A 14366-nucleotide genomic window follows, 5' to 3' on the forward strand; every position below is an offset into this window, starting at 1 on the left:
TTCTGTTTTATGAAATTCAGCCTTGAATTTGTCACATATGTTTTGCATATATGTGCAATAGTTGGCCAAGTATATCCAAGGAAAGTATGATAAATGTGTTCTTTCCATATGGGAAATTAAATGTTTTTCCAGATTTAAAAAAAAAGTTTATTAAGAGCAGCCTATACAAAATAATTACAATAAATCACTCACTTCTATTTAGGTTAAAATTATAAATTTGGACTAGTAATAAAGTGATTAAGAACAAGAGCCAGAAAAGTCTCATTTAGGACCTAATTCTATAAGTAGATGGAGCAGCATAGATAGAAGAGGCCCTAGACATTCTCAAGGCTCGCTGCTCCATGTTGTGCCATCCTGCCAGGCTGCAGAGCAGCTTCCACCTCCTGCTCCCAGCGCAGCTGGAGCTGCTGAAGGACAGCCTCCATCCCCTCTGTGAGAGCAGCATGGTGAGAGCGAGTGACCTGTGGCGTCCGCTCCAGCCTGGGTCCTGCACCTCTGTGAGCAGTTCTGGTGCTCTCTGGAGAAGGAAAGGGAATGTTTTCCTGCAGTGTAACCTCCTCCCTGACGCTCCTTCTGGCAGCCAGTGGGTACTCCAGTGGGCAGGGCAGGACAGCTCAGGTGCCCCTGCTGTGCTTAGTGCCTGCCTTCACAGGAGTGACTGCACAGGTGCCCAGGGACCCAGACTGATGTCCTTGGGCTTTAAATTGCAAAAAAGTGAAAAATGGAATAAACAACATGTAAAACTTACAGAGGCACCTTGGTGTGAGGTGTTAGCACTATTACTTTTGTCACTGGTTTTAGCTTGGATGATGGGCATTTGTGTTTTGCTCCACTTGCTTCGTGCTCCCACTGTTCCTTGTTCCAGGAGGCAACGCTTCCCCTTGTCGCGGTGCTCTGGCCTGGCTGCTTCAGCTGCCCTTTGTCTGGGGCGTGAGCTACAACCATGGGCAGCAAGAACCAGCATGAGAGTGGAGGGACTGCAGGCAAAGCCATCATCTGGAAAGGCCAGAGGAGGGGTGGGAAGAGGCAGCCCTTCTCCCAGGCTGGTTCTATTTGAGCACTGCCTTGCACATTTCTTTTATTTCAGCAAATATGAAGTGAGTCTTTCATTCTATTCCCTTTCCTCCTTGTCAACTACTTCAAACCAGATGAGCTCAAGAGATAAAACAATAAATACTCAATGTCTCTATTTAGCAGGATGCCAAGTCTGCATGCCATCAAAATATCTGAGGCAAAAAAAATCTGAACAGACAATACTTACTCTAAGTGTTATGTTAAGAGCAGCCTAGATGCTTTTCCATGAACACAAACAATGCTTTCACGAATCACTAAGATTTTGTATCAGCAATTTTTAAATTACCATCAGGACAAGTGCCACAGCCACATTCTCTGTCATGTTAAAAATTATTCTGTAGGCCCAGTGCACCCACTGCCTTCTTACCTATGTCAGAAATGTTTATATCAAGCAGTGCCATGGGGGCTTGGAAAATGTACTTTTGCATGTGTGAGATACCAGAGCTATGAAGCAGAATAATGGCTCAGCATTTGAGCATGCTTGCTAATTTCCTGATCTGGACATAATCAGGATCAATCAATCCTGCCACTGGTTGGCAAAAGAGACCACTGCTGTCCAGAAAGCATCTGAGGATTTCCATGTTTTTTTGCTGCCCTAGCTTATATATACTGAGAATAAAAACTAGAAGGAAACAGCTGTAATCTCAAATCAATTTAACAGCCTTTTTTATTCCTTTTATTTTTTTAATAATTGTAACAGAGAATTATTAGAATCGATATATTTTTTACTGCCATGTCACTCTCCTGTGAGGAGATATTTAATACTGCAGGGTGGTTCTCCTGCAGTACATGTGGCTGCTTCAGGTCCTCAGTCCTTCCCACTGCTATCCCCTGTGGCACTGCAGCTTCTGGTTTTATGACTCTTCCGAGCAGAGACATAAATACACCCTCCTCTGGGTGAACACAGGCTTATTTAGCAGTGTAGATTGTGGTCCACAGGATTTCCTACTGTACTGTCACCTTTAAAAAAGGATGCTGGGGAAGTAAAACCAAGTATGTCTGAGACAAAAAGAAGCTGGTGTATGAGTAGGCCAGACCTATCACTATATGGTTCCACCAGGTACTCTTCCTGCCATCCTTGTCCCTCTCCCATGGACAATCTGGCCACTGCTGGTGGTTTGCTTCAAGGCACTTCATACCTTCCACAGTCTTCCTGTCACCTAACTCAGAGGGATAAGTTGCTCCTTTGTTTTGATTTACCCCTTCACTTCCTCTTTCTCCTTCTCTTACAAACCAAACTGCAAATCAAATTTCTCTGAGCTCAGAATAAAGCAGTACACAGCACTGCTCATAGGATATACAGCTGTGGTTCACTAATCAGGTGAGCAAAACTTTCCCAACTGAGAGATTATATTTTCATTTAATTTGATACTGTGAGACCCTTACATGAATTGCCATGTCGCCCCCACACACAGTATGATCTTAATTTTGGATAGCTTCCTTCACATTATAGAAGAAACCTCCAGGATGCCCCAGAAGAGTAGGACATAGACAAACACAGCCAAGTTTACTTGGAAAAGCTGTAGTAGGGGGACCCAAGCTGGAATTTCAGAATATTACACATTAGCAGAAACCCCCTTGCTTTTCTCCTTAGTCATGGTTGATACTTTCCTGGTAGCACAATGATCATGCTTAAACATAAAACTTTAAACATCAAACTCAGCGCTGCCATAACATTGTGTGGTATTAATCCAGGCAGTCATGTGCCATGTTTTATGTAATGATCCACACTTTCACACCACAGACACACAGCCAGAAAAGGAAACACATTGATTTAGCACTCAGTAATCCTTGTTTAATCCCCAGTCCTTTGGTTTACATCACTAACATGGCTCCTGCAGTAGTCAGTGTTCTATCTTTGTTCGTGACAGACTGAATTAAAGGAAAGATTTATTAATTTGCAACTTGGCTTTGTAGATGCATCTTAAATATGCTAAAAACAAAAGCAGTCCAGCAGACAGTATTGGCTTAACTATAAAAATCTGCTCTTTTAAACTCAAACCTTTTCAACAGTCCAAGTCAAGCTGCAGAGTAATTTTTTGGCTTCCTGTAGCAATTGCATTCTAAAGGACTAAATTTAACAACTGTCTCACTGCATGCCCTCAGCTTACTTCCTTTTCACTCATTACTACAAACACAATCTCCTCTTTCCTTGCTCATCTGCATTAAGGACTGCAGAGTTTTATGGCTCATGCACTGATAAGAGAAAGGAGTTGTAACTAATGGATTAATTTGCAAATAATGTTAGAGGGTCAGAGATCCCATTCATGCCAGTGGTGATAAATATTCCATGTAATTGCTGCACAAATGCTGGTGTTTGGGATTTATTTTACGAATGCTGGATGCTTTCTTCCCTCTCATGGTGCCAAAGACGGTGATTCTTTGATTCTTAGGAGGAAGCCTTTTGTAATAATTTAGCTGTCATCACCTTCACTCCTGAATCCTCCAGGCCAGGTACAGGCTAGCCCTGTTCCTTTCTGGCAGGTGAGATTTCAGAGCTAACTCCAGCACCTTAAGGTGGCTCTTTGCTCACAACCTTCTGCTAGCAAGTCAGTGGAAATCTTGAGTGACAACCATGCTCATGGCACAATTGTAATTTTATTTTTTTTTTTATTTAAAAAATGTTAATTTCTTAGATGCAATCAGACATCTGTATTTTACAGTTACAGTTATAATCAGACAATTGTGTTTTACAGCCTATACTGATACAGACTGTCTTTCCTATTGGAAACCATTCTTCTTTGGGGAAGTCCAGGTTAGTTTCTTAGGCAAATAAACTGTTAGAAGACTGTAATTCACGATCAAACTATGGCATTTAAGCTCAGCTCTAAATCAAACTAGTGTAGTCTGGTTGCTCATTTCAAGGAAACTAAAATGTGAAAAAAAAAAATCTGTTTTCTGTGTGGTTAAATAAAATCAGCAGTGATACAAAGCGTTAATGAAATAAGTGTATTGTGAAAAAGTATGGCATGGGTAGTGCCTTGGATGAGTGTGTTCCTGCAAGCAGCCCTGCAACCCATGTCCTTCGTTCTGAAGCTGATGAAGCTCTCACCTGTGTGTCTGAGATACAGTTCATGTCCTCATTTTCAATTTTTACTTGTATGACTAAGTTTGTTTTTAAATCTACCTCATCTGACAAACATAAATATTCAACTCCCAGCAAAAGGTAATGTTAGATGAAAGCACCCAGTAATCTTTTAGAGTATCTTCCAAAAGCCCTATTCGTAAATCTAAACATCCCTTATGAGTCTCCATAATTACTTTAGCTACAGATGTTGACAGGAAATGGCAATTTTCAGAGAAAATATACTCAAGAATTCCTAACTTGCAGCCTCTGATCTAATAATGCTCTTAATAAAGCATTAATCCTTCTTTCCAGAGGGGTGCCCTGCCAATGCCAGAGTATTTGTATCAAAAATTGTTTCTTACAGTAACCATTTGCCCAGGATGGGTGAGCCCTGGATCTCCTTTCCTGCTATTAAACCTACAGCTCAGTTCTGTGGAAGTGCAGGCTGCTGTTTGCTGCCATGGAGGAGGAATGCTGGTACCCTCTGGGCCACATGTGTGATGTTGTACCAGACAGCACAGGCAAAAGGAAATCTCTGTGCAAACTTCCTTGGACAGGCCCTGGACCATGTGCAATGACACATTCTCCATTTCTTTATTTCATTGTTTCTTTGTGTCAATTCTGATGTATTTTGAGAAAGGATTCTGATGTATTTTGAGAAAGGGGAAAAAGACCAAAAGAAAAGATTTCTTGCAGCAGCAGGTTTGTGGAGGGTGACTGCATCTCATTCCAAAAGGCTGAGGCTGGAGCTGCCTGTACAGTGGGGGCAGCTCCTCTTCTGTGTGGGAGGTGGATGACGGGTGGAGACGTGCAACTCTGTCTGGTAGATGTAATGAACACCACCACCTCCCCTTGACTCGGGATCACACAAAATTAGGCTTTAACTTTCAACTGCAATGTGATCCTCCATGCAGCTACTGAATAGTAAAGAAATAATCAAAGAAATGCATTATTTAAAGTGTCACCACACTTCAAATAATATGTAAGGCCACGTTTTATTTAGAAAAGCCTGGCAACAGTATCCTTGTTCTGTGTTTTAATGTAAGAGCATCAGGCTGGGTGCTTAAGGCTTTCAGTCCAGCAATATTCTCTGTCTGCAAGGCACAGCTGGATAACAGACGCAAACCTTAATTTGCATGCGTGTTTTTCCTAAAATAATTTTCAAAGTCTTTGATGTTGCTGTTCACTTTTGGTTTCTTTTTCTTTGATTTCCACCTCTCTATGGAGCAGAAACAGTTATTTCCAATAAAGTATCAACAGTGCACAGTCTGGACACAGTTGTCACTGCAGCTTTGTGACAGAATCCAGCAGTACCCTGGCTCTTAGCACACTGGTGTGTGTCTAATACACTTTAGAAGAAGGCAAATGCTGCTTTGTGAGTCAAACAAAAAAACTTAATGAATGAATTTCAGTTTCCATGACTGCAGAGATGACAAATTAATGGAACCATTCGCAATGTGTGGATAAGGATTTACCCATGTGATTCCCCTAAATATTTATGGGAGCTGTGCAGCTGAAACCCCAACTTTCCATGCTGAAACTTAGCCCCGACTCTCCAAGGAGAAGGGCGCTAATTGGATTGTCGAGTTTAAATCCTTCAGCTCATCAGTCTATGGAAAGGATTTAGCACTGGCTCTGTAAAAGGCTTTACACAGCTTTGCAGTGCAGTGTTGGGGAAGATTTTTTTCCTTTCTTTCTTGTGATTAATTGTGAGGCTTGAGGTGACAGGAGACATAATGAAATTCATAAATGCCGAAGGCCATCCCTAGCACATTCCTGGCTGTTGGTTTAAGTTAGAAACTGACAGAAGTGTGAACAAATCAAGGGTGTTCTGATAGCCTTTCAGTTACGGGGAAGAAAAAGTAACTGACAATGAGAAACCACTGGAGGTGGTTTAATGGGTATAAATTTTCAAGAAAGAGTGATGTTTTACACTGATTTAGATTCTTAAATACATAAATGACTTACAAACAGACATATTCTGCCCCCACTGCAGTTCCAGGGATTCCAGTCCATTATTACAAAAGATATTGGCACAAGTTATGTCAGCAACCTGCCAAAGGAAAGGTGTTGCAAAACCTGTAGCAGAACCCAAAGCAACTTTGGTCTTTGTGACTGGCCTTGTTCTGCTTGTTATGAATTTTAAAAATCCACTTTCCTCTATGGAAGACAAAACTTATAGCTTAAACAAGCATCATAAGAGATAACCTAGGACTCTCCAGCCTGGAGACAGATTCTACCACTTGCCCAGATGCACATTTGAATTACAGTGCTAGGAATTACTTCACCAGTCCTGTTCTCCTAGTCCATGGCAGTGCAGGATGTGTCATGTCTGAGCATATATGGACCAGACACTGATGCGCTGATCTTTGGAGCCAGCTGCCAGCAGTCTGTCCCGGGGGTTGCTGTGATCCGAGAAGGACACGCAGTGGATGGTTGCTGTGTGATAGTCCAGCACTGCTAAGGGCTTCAGCTTTTTCCACCCAAAGATCCTGATGCGATGGTCCCACCCTGCTGTTGCCAAAATCTTCTTGTCTGGACGGATGGTGATATCAGATATGCCGGCGTTGACAAGTTCGTGTGTTTTGTAAACCTTTGTGAAAAAGTTACAAATGAGCTCTAGTTGTTCAAAACAGAAGAAAAAGGAATCTTTCGGTACTTTAGCAGGTGTTGTGCCCCCCCAACACACCAGTGTCACACAGGGAGCATGGAGCTTTTCACCATGTGGTGCTTGGTGAGAACGACAGACAGAGACAGAAAACACCTTAACTTGAGCCTCCCATTTCCAGAGAAATTTTCACCAAATAAACCAAACTCTTGTATGCTTTTAGTTTATTTTGCATTTAAAGCTATATATATTCTGTCACAAGTGAAGCTCTGAATCAAGGTTTTGAGTACAGATTTGCCCTTTTCTTCAGCTATTCTTGTATGACCTGCAATGTTCAGAGCTAAGGCAATATATTTTCCCTGCTTCTGCAATATTGCCAGGCTGAGACCCTTCTGAGCTGATGGTTAAGCTACATGCTACTAATTTCTACTACTGTGACCCCTCACAAAACCTCCAATAAGCTGTTGTAGTATTTACCTCAGTCTTGAGAAAGGAATGCTTCCAGGAATTGGGTTACAGTGTCAGAAAATCTGTATTTCTAGTACTGCTTCCCAAGAGACTTCTATTTACACCAAATCCAAGGAGGGGATTATAGCCAAGTTATTGATTTCAGTCTTGGAAGCCTTTTGTTACTCTTTGGAGACTAAGGGGGCACAGAGGGGCACAATTCAATTGGGAGGCAGTTGGCTTCCTTCAGGAGGCACTGGGGCGGCACAGGACTTAGCCCCTGGAAAGAAGAGTTTTCACTGACATGAGTTTCTCTTGAGGCACAAAGCTCAAAGTAACACACCTTTGCTGTTCTCACCTCAGCTACCTTGTCTGAGTGAGCAGTGTGCCTCTGAAACACATGTGGAATATGCACACAAGAGTGTGTGTGTGTGTGTGTGTGTGTGTGTGTGTGTGTGTATTGGAACAGCTCAGCTTCTCTCAGAATGGGGAAAACACCTTTGGCTTATAAAGCTGGCCCTGACCTGTTCTTTGTAAGTACCATTGGAAACAACACATTACTGCCACTGTCTCCTTAAGCCTGAGTCTGTAGCTATCCTGTACCAAAGCTTAATATCATCCAGTGCCTGTTTTAATTCACTGGGTCGTGTTTACTGTTTGTCTGAGGCAGGAAGGGATTGACAAGTACATCACACCTGAGGAGCTTTCCTCCTTGAAGGACATTCCATGATGCATACCTAGTACAGGGTTATAAAGACATATTACTGCAGATAATTTTAACCTTTATACTGGATGTAGAAAACTCCAGAAATGTTGGTCAAGGTTGATTTCAGATGCAGCTGAACAAATCTTGGAATCTTACAGGCACAAAGCCATATGCAATTATTTTTTCAACTATATAAGAACTGCCTAGCTACCTACTCAAACAGCAAGAGCTGTGCAGTTTGGTAAGACAAAAGGTTGAATTAAATTTGACATGCTTCTTACATGCTCTATACCTTTATTTTTCAAAGACAACCTGAAGAATGTGTCTACGACAAACAGAGGACAGCAAGTTTTGCTCAAGCCTAATTAGAAATAGCAGGCTATATGTGGGCCTCTTGGTGGGGCTACCTGTGCTTTTTGTTAATACATGTGCTCCAAACTCCCCAGGGTAGGCCTAATGCAGCATGGCCTCAGTGGCATTTTTGTTGGTGTAAATGTCCTGGCAATGGAAAGATTTATTCCTTACATCACCAGCCTGGCAAATGTAGGATGGGTCTTACTCCGTAAGTGAGATTATTAGCTAATGGCTATAAGCAATCCCAGGCGTGGTGCTGCCATCATTAATGTCAATTATCTGGGCAAGATCCATACAGCACAATCGGGGCCACTGGAGAAATGGCATCTCCTCAGCAAGCTACAACTTGAAAAGGAAGCCTGTAATGGCTATGGAACATGAGGGAACAGTAGGCATTTGTACAGGATCTGCAAATACAAGAGTGAGAGAGAAAAGCAACACAAAGGAGAAAACTTGCTCAAGGTATATGCAGCCAGGTGTAATCCTACTGCCAGGATTTGTGCCATCCCAGGACTTACTACAGTAAGTCACTAACTACAGGAGTCCAATACCAACATAATTTCCTAACCACAAAATCAGCTTGTAATTTAGGAAACAAAGAGGTAAAAACAGGTGAGCTGCTTTCAGCCAGTCACAACCAAGGACACTTGCATCTACAGCCAAAGCATGTCTTTAGGCCCTCTGCTTATTAGGAAAATAACCAAAATAGCTGCAGACTAAGCCTCAGCATTTGGGGGAAAAGCCTCAGCAACTAAATCAACAAAACTTACATTACAGCTTACAGAATTTTTTTCTCTTGTCATATAAAGAGAATCTTCTATGGTTATCAGATTTCTTTGTTCTGCTTTGTTTATTCACCTGCAGAAGCTGTTTACCTCCTACATCTACCACAAACATCATCACATAATTACACTATCTCATCCAAATCAGAAGGCTCATAACCAATCCCATCATTTGCTGACAGTGATGAATTCAGCAACTTTCCTGTAGGAGACAATACAAACTTTCCTCATAGCAATAAACTGCAGTTACCTTCATCATCTATTCATTGACACACTGGAACACTGCCACTTAAAACAGAGCTGCAGTACCATCATTGCATCATTCCCCCTCCAACGGCAGATAGCTGTGCACCACGGTTACTTATTAAAACCTTTTCGAATAAAAATAATGTGCCACTGAGTGGCTTTCCAACGTCTACCATTACCTCAGGTACTTGGAATGTCAGGGAAAAAAATCCCCATCTGGTTTATATTATTAATGCAATAGTGGAAAAAAACTTAATCTATGTCTTTGACAATCTCATAGTGCTCATATGAAAGATGCTTTTTTTTAGGGCATTCATGCTGCCATGAAGAACAGGAATATTGCTTGTAGCTTATAATACTTGGCATTTGAATTTCTTCTGAGGCAACCTTCTATCTCACAGTGTGAGGTGCTGAAGGTGTAGCTAATCTTCCATTCCCTGGGAATGGGAATACCTTGTGGAAAACAATACTTGCAATATTTCAGGTGAACAACTGTTTCTCCTGCAAGTTGTACCTGTAGTCCTGTGTACCATTAGCACCTAAGTGAAATGTGCTGTAAAGAACAGTATTTGCTTTTATTTTAGGAAAAAAGTGTTGCTATAATTAATATGAAAGAACAACTTTCTCTCTACCACCAGAGTATTTGAAAATTTAAGAAGCCTGTCATGATGTCAGAGTTCTGTCACCTTTACCTTAGAGAAAGAGTCTCAATACCAAATTTCATACTGGGATTGCTCACCTTCCTTCCACTTCCCTTAGTAAAGGACACCTGGTGCGGATGGTGACAAGCAGGAGGAGGCTGGGCAAGGGGAGGGCAAACAGGACCAAAAAACAAGACAACTGTGTATCAGACATCTTCACTACTTGTTCAGAGTGCAAAGTGCCTCTTTCATGTCGTGTTGCACTGAGTATTAAGGTTCAGCCACCTCCTCAGTGAGTGCCATGTCCCCCAAACTTCACTGGGATTGGATGAGTTTGCCCTGCCACCCCAGAAATGCAGTTGCTGTGGTGATGCCTCAGATTCCACACCTTTACAGTGTCCCCCAGGTGATGGGTTACCACTGGATGTCCCAGCATGTGCTTTTCTTTCTGTAGCACCATTCAGAAAACAGCATTAACTTGCTGTAAAAAAAAAAAAAACTCCATAAAAGCTGCAAGGTGGAACAGCAACTATTGTTCTCCCTTGAACTGGTGTATCCAGCAGATTCTCCTCAAGGATGACATGGGCACACAGGGGCTGATTCAGGCCCTCTCCATGGGACAACTGTCACTTTAAAAAGGTTAAAGCACCCAGCAGTGGAGAGACTATGCATGGGCTGTTTTAATTTTCATGAGCCTTTTTGCACTTTATTTCCACACCTACATTTCCAGGTCGTGCTTACTGCCTTGGCACTGTTGGAACACTTGCTAAAGTTGTCTAGATGAAAGCAGTATTTATGGCCATTCCCTAGCACAGCTCAAGCTGGGGATTACACACCCTCCTTCTAACCCAGCCATTCGGAGTACCACAGCTCAGACATGAACTGGGGCAGCCAATTGCCTGACTTTGTGTCTCTGGCTGGGCCCTGTAAGTGCCAAACGAAGCTGGGCGCCTAAACATCATGTCCTCTTGCTGCTAGCTGGGCTACTCCTACTCTTTCTGTTTGTGAAGTGTTTAATGGAATACTTCTGCCTTTCCCACAGTGGAAAGCTCGCTATAGCCATTCAAGCAGAACCTTTGGAAAAGCAATCCTTTGTTTCTCATTTTTGTAACTCATTTATAATGTTTAGGACATTCCGAGAGCTGGATACTACAAATGTGATAAATGAAGATACAGAGGCAATGGCTTCAATAAGCTAGGCCTGTGTGACTGTTGCAACTTTGGTAAAACCAGAAACATGTGAGAGAGTGTTTTTTCCTTTTTTTTTAAATCCTCACCATCTTTTGCTAAGTCTAGTCACATAGCACAGACATTCTAACCAGTCTGTGATTAATTAGCTAGAGATCTGCAACAACTCCTCTTCATGACTAAATATTTTTTTAGTCTATCAAACTGTTAGTGCAAAGTGGGATAAATGACACTAGAGGGCCAGTGATCCTGACCTGGAGGTTCTGTTGCTCATTGAGGCTCCAGATGCTAAGCACCTTTTCAGATGAGCCGGAGATCCCCTTGGCCTTCTCCGAGTCAAAGTCAAGGCTCATCACTGGCTCCTGGTGGCAAATGAGTCGGCTCAACGCTTTTCCCATTGGCACATTCCATAGGACAACTGATCCATCTTCATAGCCAGCCAGAAGCACAGGTTGTGAACCACAGCTGAGCTGATTAAGGAAAAATAAAATTGTTTGAGAAGTAAATAATCTGTTAGAAAAATTACCATCCCAGTGTAGGTTTTAGTCCAAGCACCAAGAGAATAAATTAAAATGCTGAGTGATGTAGAAGTGAAAAGAAGTTTAGATACCTGAATGTCAAATTTTGATATTCCATCCACTTACATAAATTATTACTAGGTAATACGCACTTACATATACATACCAAATTCTAGATTTTATATCTATAATACATATTTAACATACACACACATACATACATATATATTTTTTTTTTCTTTCTGAAAATCCAAACTATTGCCCTCTATAACAACTGAAAAGAGCCTGACTGAAATTTTCAGGAGCTTTACTTCATGGTCTGAACTTTGTTTGCACTTTATAGAAAAAATTCCACAGGGCAGCTGAGAGTTACTCTCAAGCAAAACAAGCCTGTGTGGGCATTGAGATGTGCCAGGCTCAGGGATTCCAGTTCCACAGTGCCAGGTGTAGGGCTGCACGGAGGGATTGCCTGCCCAAGTACCCCACAGTGCTTGAAGGTAAACACTGAACCTCCCAGCAGGAACTGCTGGGTCAGTCACCAAGGGGTTAATGGGCGCCCCAGTCCCACTGTAACCAATTGAAAGCTATTTTGATTAATGATGTCACAGGTCAAAGGGCAGGGCACCCTGGGCAGACACCTAATTTATTTAAGCCTCTGAAATAACTCAAAGAAGGGAACATTACTGGATTACATGTCACACTTAAGGAAAATATTCATCATTGCTCCAGCCAAAAGACGAATGATCCTGTAAGCAGTACCTGGTTACAAGAGTGAAGATGCAAATCCCTAATGAAAAGTAACTAAAAACCAGCATCTGTTAATGCCAGTTATTTCTTTAATAGGAGAAGAAATATCAAAATAGACATTGGGATTATTACCACCTCATGTAGGCACGTCTAAGAAATGTATCCAATAGGGTACCCAGATCTTTCCAAACACTGTCTGCTCCTACACGATTTGTTTGCTCAGTATTCAATTAAGATAAAGGGCATAAAGAATTAATTTTCACCAGTATCTCATTATTGAATGAGTTCAAACTTGCTAGCTGTCAGTGTCATGATACAAACCTGTAGTGGCCAAAGGCTCACTGCCTCTACTAATGGTCCAAATTGTTCTCCCACTGGTTATTCTGTGTTCTGGGGGAAGTCAAACTAACAAGAGATGGGTGGTCTGAGTAACAAAACTGCTGAGTACCAGCCTCATGTGCTTCCTCGGCCTTAGCCTAGAAAAGTGTTTGAGGAGTACAGCTCAATGAGCAGGGAACAACATTACTCCTTAAAAGAAGGAAAGCAAGGGGAAATCCTTGTTAATTTAGGAAATCCCCTATATCATCCTTCTGAATGGGTCTGTCCACACCTGGGATCTTGGAGGAGCTCCTTCCTTCCTTTAAGATCCTTTTTCCTTTGAAAAGGTGGGAGCATGGTCTGGCTAGAAAGGCCCACAAAGCAGGTTTCTCACAGTGCCCAGAATTATGAACAATTTTTCTGTCAAAATTTTTATTTGCTAAAATAATATAACATCAGAACAATTAATACCTTGATTCATACATTGTGTCAGATACATGTGAATTAATGTTAACTCATCAGGTATTTTGGATTAAGAATATCTGGTTTTGGATACCAGATACCAAAAATGTTTTAAAAAAATCTGAATAAAATTAGTATTCCAGATTTTATTTGTATTTAATAAAGGGTAAAAATTTCAAAGCAAAACAAAATATTTAATAGTACTTTTAAGTTTAAGGAAAGTGCCCAATTTAAGCATGAAAAACCCCACAATTACTTGTGCTGCTCTTCTGTGAGAAGAGCTGGGGTTTCACAGAAGTTGTAGCTGTCATCAGGCAGTGAAACACGTCAGCTCCTCTCCCTGCCCCAAGAGGGATGGTGGCTTCCACAGGAGCTCCTCACCCTTACGCAGACGGCAGACACAGGTGAGTGCCCAGAATTTTGGGAATGCCAAGGAAAACCCTTTTTTTTTTTGTGTTGTGGGGATAGATTTGAAAAACAGTAATTTGCAAGTGAGATCTCAAATTGGCGTTTTAAAACCCACATATGGTTTACTATGAAATATAGGTCTCCCACACTACTTCTTCCTTTCCTAACCATTGGAAGTGTAATATTTCAATAGGTACATGAACTAAAACAATAAAAGTTATTGAAAGATCAGTGGAGCTCTTGGTCTGAGCCTGGACTCACCAAGCAGTGCTTCACAACGGCCTATTTATTTCAATTCCCAATAACAGACACTGCTGGAGAGAAGTCTCACCATTCATGTTCTGTGTCAGTAGAAAAATTAAATTATAAATCATTGCTCTTCCTAAGCAGAACATTTTGTTGTTGCATTTGGATAACTGTCAAGGAAGGAAGAAAAGGTGATCTGCTGTCAACTCAACAGGAATAATTGCAATAGTTTATATAAAGTAATAACCCAGCATTTCCAGTTTTGACATGTATTATTCTTGTTGAATTATTTTGTTTGCACCATTATGCAATATGATGCCTTCCCCAAGGAGTGCAAAAAATTTAAGGGAAGACTATTCTTACTTCTACAAATCCTACTCCACCCAATTAGTAATAGCAGGAAGGTGTGAAACTGAAACGATGTATTTAAGAACATGAATCTTCAAAAGAAAGTGAATGAACTAATATTTTTAAGGACAAACCTAGAAAAATAAGGGGGAAACTGCTCAAAACAGCAAAATAAATAGCTGCAAGCTTTTTGACTGCTTAGGGGA

General features: G+C 41.4%; 1 protein-coding gene across 2 annotated transcripts in view; it reads right to left on the reverse strand.

The window, feature by feature from the left end:
• Positions 1-6019: 6019 nt before the first annotated feature.
• Positions 6020-14366, reverse strand: part of GNB1L (G protein subunit beta 1 like) — a 42769-nt gene continuing 34422 nt past the window's right edge. For both annotated transcript variants that reach the window (XM_072936304.1, XM_030285472.4), the window contains exons 6-7: positions 11368-11583; positions 6020-6734 (exon numbers count right to left, since the gene is read on the reverse strand). In XM_072936304.1, the coding sequence (XP_072792405.1) occupies positions 6468-6734; positions 11368-11583 (483 nt within the window). In that variant the 3' untranslated portion in view covers positions 6020-6467. The remainder of the gene's footprint in view (positions 6735-11367; positions 11584-14366) is intronic.

Source organism: Taeniopygia guttata, chromosome 15 (assembly GCF_048771995.1).
Source record: "Taeniopygia guttata chromosome 15, bTaeGut7.mat, whole genome shotgun sequence".
Lineage (NCBI taxonomy): Eukaryota > Metazoa > Chordata > Aves > Passeriformes > Estrildidae > Taeniopygia > Taeniopygia guttata.